The sequence below is a fragment of the Sphaerodactylus townsendi genome, linkage group LG14 (assembly GCF_021028975.2).
Source record: "Sphaerodactylus townsendi isolate TG3544 linkage group LG14, MPM_Stown_v2.3, whole genome shotgun sequence".
NCBI classification, from domain to species: Eukaryota; Metazoa; Chordata; class Lepidosauria; order Squamata; family Sphaerodactylidae; genus Sphaerodactylus; species Sphaerodactylus townsendi.
In genome coordinates this window covers 33708867-33724129 of record NC_059438.1, presented here as the reverse complement: position 1 = coordinate 33724129, position 15263 = coordinate 33708867, and the positions used below count along the sequence as shown (strand labels likewise).

At 46.0% G+C, this 15263-nt stretch overlaps 1 protein-coding gene across 1 annotated transcript; it reads left to right on the top strand.

Annotated features, from left to right (window-relative positions):
- The first annotated feature begins 1131 nt into the window (after window positions 1–1131).
- OVOL2 (ovo like zinc finger 2) lies at window positions 1132–14530 on the top strand. Its single transcript, XM_048515401.1, has 4 exons — window positions 1132–1346; window positions 8745–8899; window positions 11746–11935; window positions 13538–14530. The coding sequence occupies exons 1-4, from the start codon at window positions 1247–1249 to the stop codon at window positions 13846–13848; spliced, it is 756 nt and encodes a 251-aa protein (XP_048371358.1). The 5' UTR covers window positions 1132–1246; the 3' UTR covers window positions 13849–14530.
- Window positions 14531–15263: the final 733 nt, after the last annotated feature.

Below are 15263 nucleotides of genomic sequence, written 5' to 3'. Positions count from 1 at the left end.
GCGTTTTTCCCCCTAAGTGTTTTCCCCCAATATCTTTAGCAACGTTGCAGCTGCAAATTCCTATAAAATTGTCTTGTTTTTCCCTTTTAATGTCATAATAATAAAAAGACCAAGGTTGTTTTTTAAAAAAAAAACACTGAACATTCAGAAACGAGGCCTGGAAAATCTCTGAAGGGACAGGTCATGATGCTATGATCCTCCTGGCCATAGGTATAGCGTTTTGTCCCTTCGTCACTGTTTGTGTTGAAGCTACTTGATCTATCTTTTCTTGTTTGAAGAGTCTGCATTTCCAAACCAATATAAACCACAGTTGGGAGGCCTTTGTCAAAGACAGAACATAACAGGCAGCCCCCGATACTGCACTTCACACCCACGGCAGTTATGTCTGGGAAAAGGAGCAAACGCCGGCCTCCTTCTCCTGGATATCTGCAGAGGCATATCAGTCAGGGAGGGGTTCTTGTCCCACCCACTCCACTGCTGGAAGGCATCTCCATCAGCAAATTCAAGAGGAGAGGCAGAAACCTCTGAAGATCACTGACAAGGAAAAACCCTGAAGCTTTTACAGTTACATCCCATGAGGATGGGATGCACGGGGCATGCCCCCCCTCCCAAGGCATGTCCAAAATGCCCGGTCAGCTTTTACAGTTAAATCCCATGAGCATGGGACGCACAGTGCATCCCACCCACCACCCACCTCCCAAGCTGAGCTGGCATTTTGGACCCACCTTGGGAGGTGGGGGTGGGTGGGATACACGGTGCACCCCATGCTCATGGGATGCAACTCTAAAAAACTGACTTTCAAGCCGACCAGCTCAGGTGGGTGTTAGCAGCTCCTAAGCTCCCCCAGATTACCCCCTGCAAAGAAAAGAAAGTCACCTGGGGCCCCCATAAAGCCACAGGTGAAGCACCCCACCAACATTGGGGGGGGCAAATAAGGTGCAGGCCAGACCCGTCGACCAACCCTGGGATCCCCCCCCCCCTTCCCCAATTTCAAACGTTACATTCTTCAGCAAACATTCATGCCTAAGGAAGGGCTGGAACAAAGCAGAGCTGCTCCAACCGGTCCGACAGGTAAGGAGGCTTGTTGACACCGTTATATTTGCAGCACGCATGCTCCCTTCGCGCTCCCTCCCTCGCAGCCAGCCAGGCGGCCAAGTTTCCCGGGGCTCCGGATGAAAGTTGGGGGGCGCCCGGGGGGCGAGCAGGTGGGGGGCTCTTCGGGGCACGTCGCAGGGGCCCGCTCGCCATGCCCCGGGTCTTCCTGGTGAAGAGGAGGAGCCCGCTGCCCGCCAGCCGCAGCTGGGACGAGTTGCCCGACGAGGAGCGAGCCGACACCTACATCCCAGGTAAGGCGCCGGCCAGGTAGGAGCCGCCCGCGGGCCAAAGTCCGCCTCGACCCGACGGCAGGACCGGGAAGGCGCTGCGCCGGGCCTGGGAGGCTCCTCGACCGGGCAGGGAGGTCCGCCGGCAGCTGCCTGCTGAGCAGAGCCTTCCAGGGGGCCACTCACCAAGAGGCGCGCTGGGCTCAGGGTGCGCCCAATCCTCGATGCCACCCTGGCCCCTTCCGCACATACAGAATAATGCACAGCCATAAAGCGAGCTGTAGTTTTCTTTCAAAAACGTAAGACTTTATTGAGAACTGAAGCATGCGAGAGAGAGACGATTTCTGTGGAATCTAGAAAGAACCAAACCTGAAATCCCGGCTGCCCTTGGCCCGCCCAATCCACTTTTCACAATTGTTTGAAAGTGGATTTTGCTGTGCTTCACAGTAAAATCCAGCTGCAACGTGCATTGAAAGTAGATTGAAAGTGCATTATTCTGCATGCGTGGAAAGGGCCACAGTGTGTCCAAAGCGTGGCGGGAGGCGTTCAGGTCCAGAATAAACTGACTGTTGGGGTTTTCTGGGTGGTATTATGGCCACAGTCTGGCCACTTTGGCTCCTTAGGTATCACCCGGCTTTAGGGTTGGCATCTTCAGAGGCATGTCAGCCCTTGAGTTCAATACCAGTTTGGCAGACCCCTCGGTTCAAATGGAGAGAAGGAAAGCTGAGCGGCAGCGTCATCCTCCTACATTCCCAGCTCGTAACTGACCTGGTCTACCTGGCCCACATGTCAAAGTAACCTCAAGATGAGATTATTGTAATGTTCTCTGTGTGGTTGTGCCCTTAGACAACTGAAAAATCTCAGCTGCTATAAGACTATCAGGAACTATCTGGAGTGTGCACTGTCATGACAGCCTTCTCCTAACCCTTGTTTGTTTCATACACACATCCTCTACCTGAGGCTTACATAATTCTATTCATAGACAAAAATTTTATGAGACTGGCTGTTTTGGGTTTTTTGGGCTGCGTGGCCGTGGTCTGGTAGTTTTTGCTCCGAACGTTTTGCCCACATCTAGGGATGGCATCTTCAGGGGCATGTCACGGTGAGACGTGTTTCTCTCCAGGGCACGGCATCGTCAGAAGAATGTCAAGGTGTGTTGTGCTATGGAGAGACATGCATCTCACCGTGACATGTCTCTGACGATGCCGCCACCTCTGTTATGGATTTTCAGGACAGCTAGTGTTGCCACATATTGAAGTGAGACCAGTTGGCCATCTTAATTCCTGTTAAAGGATCTTGTATTTTTCTTTTGCATTTGTAGAGGGTTGCACTTTTAGCTGCTAATCTATTCACGTGTGTTGACATGCACACGACTGTGAAGCCTGAGTAGATTGGGGGGAGGGGGGATTTCCCTTGGTTTTGTTCGCTTTAAGCACACTACATTTTCTTCTTCTTTGGTTTTATGCCTCAGAAGGTGCCAGCCATAGATGCAAGCAAATTGCTAGGAGCGAAAATGACTGGACCACGGCCACACAGTCAGGAAAACCCATAACAGCCAGCCCCCATCGAACATTATTTATTTATCTATCGCATGACATTGGCCCCTTCTGCACATGCAGAATAATGCACTTTCAATCCACTTTCACAATTGTTTGCAAGTGGATTTTGCTATTCTGCCCAGTAAAATCCAGCTGCAAAGTGCATTGAAAGTGCATTATTCTGCATGTGCGGAAGGGGCCATTTGTTTCCTATTACATAGGAATTCAGTCCAATGAGTATCCAAATTCATTTCAAATCTCAGTAACTTAAAGTAGAACTGTATTAAAGAGAATTGTGATTTTAAATCATAAATCAATTTCAAGGTTTTCCAAATATTGCTGTTCTGTTTCTGCTGAAAAAGCAAAATCAGGGTGTCCATGTTGGCATTTGGGATTTCTGATCCGATTCCATTTATGTTGCAAGTACCCACAGTGCCCATGTTCAGTCCTCACTCTATTTAATTCATACTAAATTTTCCTCAGCAACTTAAACCTCAACAATAGTTTTTTGGAGTTAAAATCAATATGTTCATTCTGTCATTCCATCTTGCTGTCGAGTATTGAGACATGTTAACAGGCTGGTGTGGAAGGGCTGAGTTGAAGCAGGTTAACTCCCCCCCACACACACACCTTTCCATCAACACTAGAACTGGCTTTTCCAGACTGTGTGTGTATGAGAAAATGGTACCAATCTCTGGAGGATGCAGGTCAGCACAGGAGTGGGGTTGCCAACTTCCGGGTGAGGCCTGAAGATCATGGCCTCCAGATGTACTTCCCTAGGTGAAAAACAATGCTGGTTTTGGAGGATACCCTCTTTGGCATTATACCCCACAGAGGCCCCTCTCCTCCCTAAATACTGTTTACTCCCCCCCCCCCCACATTTGGAATTGGCAGCTCTAAAGTATGGGGTTCTAGACCGGCTCATCTTCCAGGCTTTGAGGCTCTTCTTCAGAGTTTTCCAAAGAAGGTCTGCAAACTTTGGACTGACAGGCAATCCAGAGCATGACACACACACACATACTCCACCTGTGTGCATCAGACCAGATCTCTCTTCTCCTCCTGAAGTATGTGCAGAAAGGAGGGGGGAAAGGAGTGTGGTGTGGAGCTGCAGAGAAGGGGGGAAGTGTGATACTGAAATGAAATGACACGAATCCCCGTGGGAAACAGTGGGAGATGCCAGAAGGTCTATTGGATATCATGGGATCCAGGAATCCCACTTAACTTGCAGGGGTTCCATTGCAAATTCTGCACTGCAGAAATGCAAATAAAACCAGAGACAGATAAAGAGACAGAAGTGGCCGAAAAGCCCTCCCTGCTTTTTAAGTCACAGCTGACTTATTTTATTTGTTTGTTTGTTTGTTTATCAGTCTTATAGACCGCCCAACCCCCGAAGGGCTCTGGGCGGTGAACAACATAAAATAACAATTACATAATGGACTGTAAATAATTTAAGTTAAAATTAAGTTAAGTTATGGCCATCCCATACGATTTTTCCAGGCAAGAGACTTTCAGAGGTGGTTTGCCATTGTTTGCCTCTGTGTCATCATGGCCCTGGTATTCCTTGGAGGTTTCTCATCCAAATACTTGCCAGAGCAGACCTGTTTAGCTTTCATGATTTGATGAGCTCGCGCCAGCCTGGGGCTATCCAGGTCATGAAGTGTATCCTTTCTGAAAGTTGTGTGCCGTGTCCTGACTCTGGAATCACTCTTCCGCCTGTGACACTCTTGGTCACCCTGCTTTTCACCCACCCTCAATTCCTTTAGGTCAGGATATTTGCATTGGCCACTTCATTTTGCATCACGGGCCCATATAAATCCCGCTCCTTTACTTCTCTTCTCTAGAAGCCTCCTCCTTTTGGTGGCAGCAGCTACACCAGGGCTGTCAAACATCCAGCCAGGAGGCCAGATCCGGCTCCTTGAGAGGGCTTATCAGGCCTCCGAGTTTGCTAAGGCAACGCCCACCTACCCACCCACTCCCGGCTCTCAATCTGGCCTGGGGAACCCGCTGGGAGCTAGCCAGTTGAGGCACCCACCCTGCTACCGACCTGGCCTGGCAAGTCTGCTATGGCTTTGCCAGTCCAGGTCCCCCCACCAGTGATCTGTTGAAGCAGCGGATTTACTCGGAGTAGACCACCTTGCAGGATGCAATGTAGACAAGAACTACAGACACACAGTCACCAGTGCAGTTCTATTTATTGCTATCTACTGACAAAGTGCTTCGCCAGACCACAGGTGTTTTCGGGCACACATCACTCTGTTGTCTGTGCTATCTATATACAAAAGTGGTACCAATCAGGTGCCCTTACCTTATCAGGTTTTGCACACGGTTCAAGCTGTGCACTCAGTCCTAATCTACACACGGCCCCTGCTAGAAGGAGGGGCCAGCTGTCATTTAGATTTTGCTCATCTAAACACATGTTCTGACATGATCTGGCATGGCAAGCCATCCCCCCCATGTCAATCTGAGTTGGCTATCCTGCTGCAGGCTGGTCAGCTGAGTCAGCCATCCCCTCAGTGCTGACCACATCCCTGCAAAAAACCTGACCAGGTAAGCTGCTTCCGCCCCAATGCCAATCTGGGTTGGTAAACCTGCAGCAAGCTGGCCAGGTGTGGAAGCCCCTCGCCTGCTTATCCGGGCTGGTGAACCTGCTGCAGACTCACCAGCTGAGACAGCCCTCCCTCCCATGCCAACCACCTCCCCCAGAGCCATTCTGGGCTGGTGAGCCCACTGCAGGCTCACCTTCTGAGGTAGTTAACCCCACTATGCCAATCTGGACTGGCGGACTTGCTGAGGTTGCCCCCCCCCAAGTGCTGATCTGGACAGGCAGCCAAGCCCCCTCCCCTTCCGATCTCGGCTGGGGGCTCATCAGCCACCCCCTCCCCCAGGGTCCAGCCCACCTACGTCACATTTATATCATATCCGGCCAGCGGTGCGGTTCAAATAATTTAACAACTGGTTGTTTACAAGCACCATTTTAACAACCGGTTCTGCCAAAGTGGTGCGAACCGGCTGAATCCCACCACTGTGTCCGGCCCTCATAACAAATGAGGTTGACACTTGTGATCTACATCCTGAGTTTTTTCTCTGCTTTGACTTCCAGACTGAAGGCATTTGTTGTTGGCGTTTTGAAAATGCTCAGAACACGGCCCTTTCCTGTCCCCACCTCGGAATGTTCTCTCTCAAACCCAGTTTGGTATGATCTTTCTGGAAACAATGCAGTCTGGATGGAAAGATGGCACCTTTGCTTTGTTATTGGATGACTTTTGGGAAGGCATTTTTGTAAATCTATAATTGCCATTGTGCGTTAGCATTCAAATAACCTGTTGCTGCCATCTGCTAGTCCTCTGAATTCCCAGCTTTCAAGGGAAAGCGAGTTTCTATCCCGGTCAGAGAAAGCAACAGCCGGTCCATATGTGGCAACTGTGACATACCTTCATGACAGCAAACTGCTGTTTGCAGCCAGGCTAGTCCAAAAGCAAAATGCAAATAATAATAATAATAATAATAATAATAATAATAATAATAATAATAATAATAATAATAATAATAATAATAATAATAATAATAATCCACAGTTAACATAATTCTTTTAATTAGGACCAATGCACATGACACAAAACAGTGTGTGAGCTTTTGAGTTAATAATGATTCTTCATCAGGCTGAATGTTGTAAATAAAAGAGATGGGGGAGGGGAGAAAGACATTTCAGGCCATCCTATCAGCCGCCCCTAAATCACATGCAAAACACCGCCTGGACGTCACAAACACAGCAAAGCACCTGAAAGTTTGCAGACAACGCCAAATTATTTAGGGTGCTTAAAACAGAAATGGATAGTGAAGAGTTCCGTAAGGATTTCTCCAAACTGGAGGAATGAGCATTAAAATGGCAAATGAGATTCAATGTGGACAAATGTAAAATTATGCATATTGGGGTTAAAAATCCCAGCTTTACTCATGCAGAGATTTTGCAATTGCTTCAAAGTGAATTTTGCTATTCCGCACACTACAAAGTGGATTGAAAGTGCATTATTCTGCATGTGCAGAAGGGCTAAAGAGATGCATCTTGAGATGATAGTGGTTGGCTCGATGCAAATGTCAACCCAATGTGTGGCTGCTGTGAAAGAGACGAATTCCATGCTGGCAGGCCCATAGCCATGGTGGGGCAAAAGCAGGCAATGCCCCATCAATCATTTGTCATGCCCCTCCAATCAGCATTAGGGGTTAGTGTGTAATCTGACACAAGTCTTTCAAGTGTAACTTCTCTATGGCTCCTTCCGCACATGCAGAATAATTACGGTGACCAGCCGTCCCGATTTTCGCGGGACACTCACGCTTTTGCGTAGAGTGTCCTGCGTCCCGCTGGGCTTATGCCATTGTCCCGATTAGGCACACTGCCTTTTGCGGCGGCACTCCCCAGTCAGGAAACAGGGAAGCGCCCCAGAAGGTGCGCGCGCGTGCCCCGCTTTTTAGTAAGAAAAATCTGGTCACTTTAAGAATAATGCACTTTCAAACTGCTTTCAGTGCTCTTTGAAGCTGTGCGGAATAGCAAAATCCACTTGCAAACAGTTGTGAAAGTGGTTTGAAAACACATTATTTTGCGTGTGCGGAAGGGGCCTATGTAAAGGGAAAAGGAAATGTGCAAAAAGGTGTGAATCCTGTTGTAAATCTTTCTAAGTGTGAATTCTTTATGCAATTGGCTGAAACGGAATGAATAGTAAGCAAGGCTGAAGAGTCCTGATTTTAGAAATCTGCCAGCAGTGAAGTGAAATTGTGTGGGAGTAAAAAGAGAGAGAAACTAAGTGATGAAGGGGTAAAAATCATGTTGTACCAGACTCTGAACAAAGCAAAGAAAAAGTCAGAGAAAACAGAACAGTGTTCCACAGTAGTCCTGAAGAACTCTTACTGCTGAGGAAATAATTTCTGGCAAGATAGGAGACAAATAGTAAGGCATTTAGGCCCAGAAGTAAGTGAGCACAAATCTTTTGCTAATTTATGTGACCCCACGGGAATCATATTCACAGGAGGGTTATAGTTTTTTTCTCTGAAGATGGGAAGTTGCTGGGAACAGATCCCTTACCTGTGGGCAGTTCAGGTATCATGCCACTGTTGCTTGACGTGTGTGTGTGTTTTCTTAGAAAAGAATCCTACTCACAGCCTGCTACTATATATTTTTGACTGAAAACAGATTACACAGTGCTATTTATTGTAACTTGCTTTTACAGTTTTAATGTGTATATTTTTGTATGTTTATTGTATTCTATTGTTTTATTTATTTTATTGTAAGCCGCCCTGAGTCCTCCGGGAGATTTGGCAGGATAAACATGCAACAAATAAAAATAAACCAACGCACTCAATCAGATCAGCTATCTAATAAGCAATGCAATAAGACTACGATCATAGGAATTTGAAAACAGAGCAGAAATCGTTACACATTACCAGCTCCGGGTTGGGAAATACCTGGACATTTTGGGGGTGGAGCCCAAGGAGGGCAGGGTTTTGGGGATGGGAGGGGCTTCAATGGGGTATAATGCCAGAGTCTAACTTCTAAAACAGTCATATTTTTTTGAGATTGTAATCCCAGGAGATCTCCAGCCACCACCTGGAGATTGGTAGCCTGAACCACAGGGGTGCCCAGAGAGGCAATCTTGCTGGCTACTCAGCTTTGGCATTGTCTTCCTAGGAAACTCTCCAAAGCCTGAACTTGCATTATCTTCAAGAAAAACTGTAAGACCTTTTTATTCAAACTGACTTGTAATTTCCAGAGAGGGGGTAGAATAGTGAGTGTAAGGTTATCCTGGGCCCTTGGGATCAGATAGGTGTACTCTTTGCTTGAATGCTTCATGTTCCTGCCAATCCGCTCATGTGTTTGTGGTTTTTTTTCCAGGAGAGATAAAGTGTGTCCTCTTGAACTATCGTAGCGAAGACAGCAGCAGCAGCAGGGACACTGAGACGGCCAATGTCTCTGCCCCAGAATCCACCGCAGAGGAGGCACTTCTGGACTTGGCAGTAACCCACCCCACAGTCAGATCCAAAATCAAGGTACAGACTGTTGTCAATCCTTCCTGGGGCGGTAGACTCCTGACATTTAAGGACAATTATTCCTTTATAACTGGAGGCTCATTTGACTTGGTTAAGTTGCCACCGGTTGATTTCCCTGTGATCTTGGCAGAACAGGGAGGAGCAGATGCGCACATCTTCCAGCCTGTGGTTTCCTGGATACAGAGCTTTGCAGACTTGCAAAGCCCAGAGTGATGATCTGGGCTCTTTTTGACTGGTAGCTGCTATGGCAAACTGGTCTTACGACTCAGCTCCCAGCGAGATCTGTTTGGTAGTATTTCAGGTAAACAACAAAGAGCTCTGAACACTGACACGATGCAGCCGCAGTTCAGCAATGTAAGGTTTGATTTATTTCAAAGATAGTTTAGTACACTCCTGATTTCGTTCCACTGAAACCAGTGGAACAAAAAGAGGGATTAATCTAGGCTGGATTGTGTCTGGGAACTATCTGCCTGTATCTGATCGAGTAGTTCTGCCACTACTGGAAACAGCCACAGGACCAGAGGCGTATCTAGGCAAACTGGAGTCGGGGACAGAACCTGAGTTTGGAGCTCCCCCCCCCCCAATGGGCAGCCACCCTCCCCCACCACGACCAAACATTGATTTTTTGCACCAGCTCACTAAACACCTCCCACCCCCAGCAAAACACAAATGGCTCTCTCCCCACCAACTCTCTTTCCTAATTTTGTCCTCACATCAACCCTATGAGGTAGGTTGTTAGCCTGAGAAACAGCTCCAAGCCAGTGCAAGTGGGTATTAAGCATGTCAATCTCTCACAAATCACCCCCAGCAAAACATTTACCAAACAAATGTCAGCATCATCTCTCACAAAGGACTCTGTTATTTTCACTGCGGTCAAACGTACGGTTGAGCCACCTAGGTTATGAGCAATACTGTCCTGACCGACTGGGTCTCCCTTGATTGGTGATGGTGACTTGGTATCCACCTAGGGTTCTCCTGTATCTACCCATTGCAGGAGAAGAATAGCAGTGATGGTGAAGTTGCCTTTCAGCAAAGATGACCGACCATCTCTGTGAGAACCTCCAGCTGAGCTTCCAGACCACCTCAAGGGGATCTCTGGAGAGGCGGCATGGGAATTTTCTAAATAAATAACATAAATAAAGAGCTCTGGGACTTAAAGCAAACTGAAGAAATCAGATTCAGCTGATTGAGAAAAGGGACACTATTAAAAGATAACATAAGGAATTTTCTGATTTTCCAGAACCTCAAGTAGTTATGTGAGTTTCAAATCCTACTGCCCTGTTCACTGAATTCCATCGTTACTTGCATCATCATCATCATCATCATCATCATCATCATCATCATCATCATCATCATCATCATCATCATCATATTATTATTATTATTATTATTATTATTATTATTATTATTATTATTAAAATGATGATGATGATGATGATACAACTTCCTAGGCCTCTGGGTGAGGCTTGAATTGTAATGAAGGCCAACAACCAGCTAAAGATCTGGCAGCTGTGAAATCTACCATAATAATAACAATAACAACAACAACAACAACAACAATAATAATAATCTATTTAATAGACCGCTCTATCCCCAAAGAGCTCAGAGCGGTGTAAAAATTAAACAGAAAACACCAGATAACAGTATACAAAACAAATCGAATAACATCATTAAAATCCAGTTAAAACAGTAGAAACAGTACATCCCACCCTCAAATTGGTGAATGGCATCTGGTCCTAACCCTGGGAGGGGGCCGGCAAATTGCTGAAAATAAACAGGTGCACATGGGCATCAGAGGGGGTAGAACTCAGCGGCCAGCCTCCCCAAAAGCCCAGTGGAACAGCTCAGTTTTCCAGGCCCTGCGGAACTCACCCAGGTCCCACAGGGCCCTAACAGCTGGAGGAAGAGCGTTCCACCAGGCCAGAGCCAAGGCCGTAAAAGCCCTGACCCGGGTAGAGGCCAGCCGCATCCTAGAGGAGCAGGGGACCACCAGCAAATTCGCCTCTGCTGAACGGAGAGGTCGAGTCGGGACATATTTTACTTACGTTATGTAATCCGCCTTAGTCTCCATGAGAAGTGCAGCCTATAAATAATGAAAATAAAATAAAACCCAATGCGGCTTTCAGTTTTACTCTTTCATGAAGTGGCGCTCTACAAAGCATCTCACTCTGCTCATATATTCAATGTTCTCTACTCTGCTGTTTCTTTAGATCTCTCTTCAGAATCATATTCTCAGTGAATTTTCCATAATTAATTCTTGTGCGAATTTGCTCAAATCCATCTTTTGCTATCCTTGTCTCTCCTTTCCTTTCAAGCCCTCTGTTGCTGCACAATTCTTTTGCGTCTCTTATTAAGGTCCTCAGCTCCATAAAGACCCGGGGTGTCCGCTCCGAGAAAGAAACCAGTCCATTTATTTGTCAAAACATTATGGTAGAATATTTGTGTTATGTGCAGTTTCTTGAAAAGAAGTTATTTCTCAAGAAACGGTCTGTTTATACATATGCCAACTAATTATCATGCACTTGATGAGGGACAGTTTCTGCCACAATAGGTTTTGTTAGTCTTTATGGTGCCACAAGACTATTTGTTCTATCTGAAGTAGTGGTTTTAAAATGTCAGAATGTACATCGGCACAAAGCCAAATGTCTTTTCCCGACAGCAATTCTAGTTGAAAGTTCTGTGCTTTGTTTTAGTCTGGCCGTTCCCGCACGGCAACAAAAACGCACCTCCACCGGCATAAATTATGCCCGGCATGTTTTTTTCCTCTGTATTTGAACGAAGGCTGTAGGCAAAATTAACTCTAGAGTCCCAAAATTCTATAATTCTGTTTTATTTCCATTTCACAGTTCACCACTGGCATCTGTGGCAATGCCTCAGTGCACAATTGTGAGTTATGCGGGAAGGGATTTCGCTTGCAGCGCATGCTCAACCGCCATATAAAGTGTCACAGCCAAGTGAAGAGACATCTGTGCACCTTTTGTGGGAAAGGATTCAATGATACCTTTGATCTGAAGAGGCATGTAAGGACCCATACAGGTAATTTGGAAAGTCATTTAATGAGAAACACCTTGGATTTTCTGTCTCTTATAAATATGTATGAATGAACAGCAGGAAATGAGATGTTTGCTCCAGTTCCCGCTAAATCAATTCGCTTGTGACTGGCCAATTACTGTTTATATCAGCTAGGTATTGTGAGCAGGGCAGGGGGTATTCTATGCTAGAATCAAGCTACGCTATGCCAAAACAATCCAGATTCTATATGTGCAATTTATTCCAATTGGCCACATTTGTTTTTATTTGCACTATTTGGGAAATGTTTCTATTTTACACAGTTTGGTTCAGATAATCGAATAGGAGCTAAAGCAAGATATGTAAGCCTTACGGAGCTCCTGAGATTTCAAAAGGCATTGTTCACATACTTCCAAAAGTATCCTCTCAGCCATAAAGACTAGAAATTTGCTTTTTGCTTCTCAAAACCCCTCCACAACAACCAAGGTCCCAAGAAAGTTGACCTGTGCCCATTGCAATATTCTATTTTCTGTACACTCATAAGAACATAAGAAAGAGCCTGCTGGATCAAACCAGAGTCCATCTAGTCCAGCACTCTGCTACTCGCAGTGGCCCACCAGATGCCTTTGGGAGCTCACATGCAGGATGTGAAAGCAATGGCCTGCTGCTGCTGCTGCTCCCGAGCACCTGGTCTGCTAAGACATTTGCAATCTCAGATCAAGGAGGATCAAGGTTGGTAGCCAAAGATCGACTTCTCCTCCATAAATCTGTCCAAGCCCCTTTTAAAGCTATCCAGGTTAGTGGCCATCGCCACCTCCTGTGGCAGTATATTCCAAACACCAAGCACCCGTTGCGTGAAGAAATGTTTCCTTTTATTAGTCCCAATTCTTCCCTCCAGAATTTTTAATGTATGCCTCCTGGTCCTGAGGTATCACAGTGTGTATACAGATCTAAATAATGAATTGGTCTGAGGTAGTTTTCCAGCTCGCTTCTGACTGCTGTAGGGAGCTCCAGTTTTGTTCCTTATCCTAGATTAAGGTGCTGCTGGTTTAATTTTGGTACAACAAATGAACACAGCTACTCCCTGAACCTGGTTTAAAAGCATCCTAACAGGAGGGGAGAAGGCCAAATACACACATTGCAAAATGCCAAGGGTCAAGTGTATTTGGAGATTTTTAAAAATTAATATGTGCCTCAGGAAACCTGCATTCACAAATTGAACAGGTTTTCATATGCTTTTATTGTGCCTACTGAATTTTTGCAGTTTTTACCCTTTGGCATACTTTATTCCGGTTTTTGTAGCCTCTGAGAAGGGAAGGAAGCTCTCTAAAACACTGAACTCTAACCTCAGTCTTCCATTCTATGGCTTCAAAGACTGCACAGGCCTTGCCCCCAAACTATCAAGCATCTCTTTGTAACCAAAAGGACAGAGATTTGACTCTCCAGAAGTTGAATGGAGAGCCCAGCTGCATTCTCTACTCTCTGTTAGCTTCCAGTGAAATGCAGCATGCATACATAGCTATGAAAACATCACTGTGACAATATCTGGAGGCAAACATAGAGAGGTTAAATGCTGAGTGTTCTTTTCTTCAAAGCCTGTTTCTTAAAATGCTTCATGTTGCATTGTAGGAATCCGTCCATACAAATGCGAGATCTGCAACAAAGCTTTTACCCAGCGCTGTTCTCTGGAGTCGCACCTTAAAAAGATCCACGGGGTACAGCAACAATATGCCTACAAACAACGGAGAGATAAACTGTACGTTTGCGAAGACTGCGGCTACACGGGCCCGACGCAGGAGGACTTGTACGTGCACATCAATAACGTTCATCCCGAGAGCACTTTTCTGAAGAAAACCTCAAAAAAACTGGCAGCCGTTTTGCAAAACAAACTGACCTCTCCGATGGAAATGGATCCTGAAGAGAGCAGGGTACAGCAGTAATGCTGCATGGGATTGCAGTCATCGAATACGCTGAAATGAACGTGCTTCAGAGTTAGGATTGGCGGTTTCAGGGTCTGAGGAAAAATGCCAGCGTTGTTGCCAACTTGTGAGAGTCTCCAGAAGAAAGATTAAAACCTCAAGAGGCCATCGTGTGCTGGGCCTGAGAGGTTTGGATTTACTTTGCCCACTCCTCTCAGTCTGTCGGGCTCCTTCCTCTCCAAGGTATGAGGCACAGCCAGGGGCTTCCCGTGGACTGCCCGGTACCGCCTTCTGTCCTCCTCAGATGGTACTAGGCTTATTCCTCCTCCTGCCAAGCCCACCCCTCAACTCCCAGGGTCTTCCTCCCGAGTCTCATGTAACACAGCAATCTTAAGAAGAACAAACTCCAAAAGGAAGCCAGGGGTTTTTGATCACAGTGACTCAATATGACTGCTTGCAGGATTCTGGACAAATTAAACCTCCCCCATTACCTTTTTTTTAAAAAGAGAAACAAACACCGTGAATCATAATGTAATGGTTCTATGAAATCTGAATACTGCATGATTCCTTCAGTCCCACAAGAGCATTTGTTAGTGCTGTGCCAATGGATGTAAAGTATTTAACAGAGAATTTTACGCAATTGGGGAATGTTGGTAATGGGACCAGAATGAACACAAATTAAAATGAAACTTGTTTGTAAAAAGCAGCACAACCTTCCGTAGCAAAAATGATAAAAATGCCCCGAGATACCCCTTTTAGGAAAAAGTGGCAAAATTTTTAGAAATCTGCGGTGAAGGCCGCACTGGGTCTAAGACCACCACCACCACCACCACCACCACCACCACCACCACCCCCCGCATCCACACGGACCATTTTTAATTAGAAAAAAAGATGTAAAGAAGGAAAACTGAAGCCCCTCCTCCTGTAGTGTGGTCCTGATCCAAACTGGGTTCCCCTGGTGGCTTAGAATTGAGCCCCATGGGGATACTTGCAGCTGCTGCCTGGTCACATGTTACATAATAGAGGTTGGGTTTTCATTCAGGCATAAAAGCCATCTGGATCATGTGCATCAACCAATTTTTTCCACCTTAAATTCCACCTGGGAGGGAGGGTGTCTGTTGGTATTATATATTTATTTAAAACATTGTATGCCATCTTTCCATCCAATCAGGGTCCACAGGGTGGTGAAAATAAAAAAAAAGTCTACACAACTAAAAGGCAGCTGAAAACAAAATTCAATTAAAAGTACATAAACAAACAACAGTAGGAGGGCCAATAACCATTATTGGGGGTATCCTAGATTAAACTAAAGTCTTCTTCTGCTGGTGAAATATTGTGATAGGAGACAGACTAATGTCCCTGGGGAGAGAGTTACAAAGTTTTTGGGCATGACAGAGCAGCCCCTTTCTTGGGTTGCCACACCCATCTAGACTCAG

Excerpts from the sequence above, each read along its gene's own strand:
- OVOL2 (XM_048515401.1), top strand. The coding sequence starts at position 1,247 with ATGCCCCGGGTCTTCCTGGTGAAGAGGAGGAGCCCGCTGCCCGCCAGC. Across the intron at positions 1,347-8,744 it reads AGCCGACACCTACATCCCAG|GAGAGATAAAGTGTGTCCTC; the intron begins GTAAGGCGCCGG and ends TTTTTTTTCCAG. Across the intron at positions 11,936-13,537 it reads GCATGTAAGGACCCATACAG|GAATCCGTCCATACAAATGC; the intron begins GTAATTTGGAAA and ends GTTGCATTGTAG.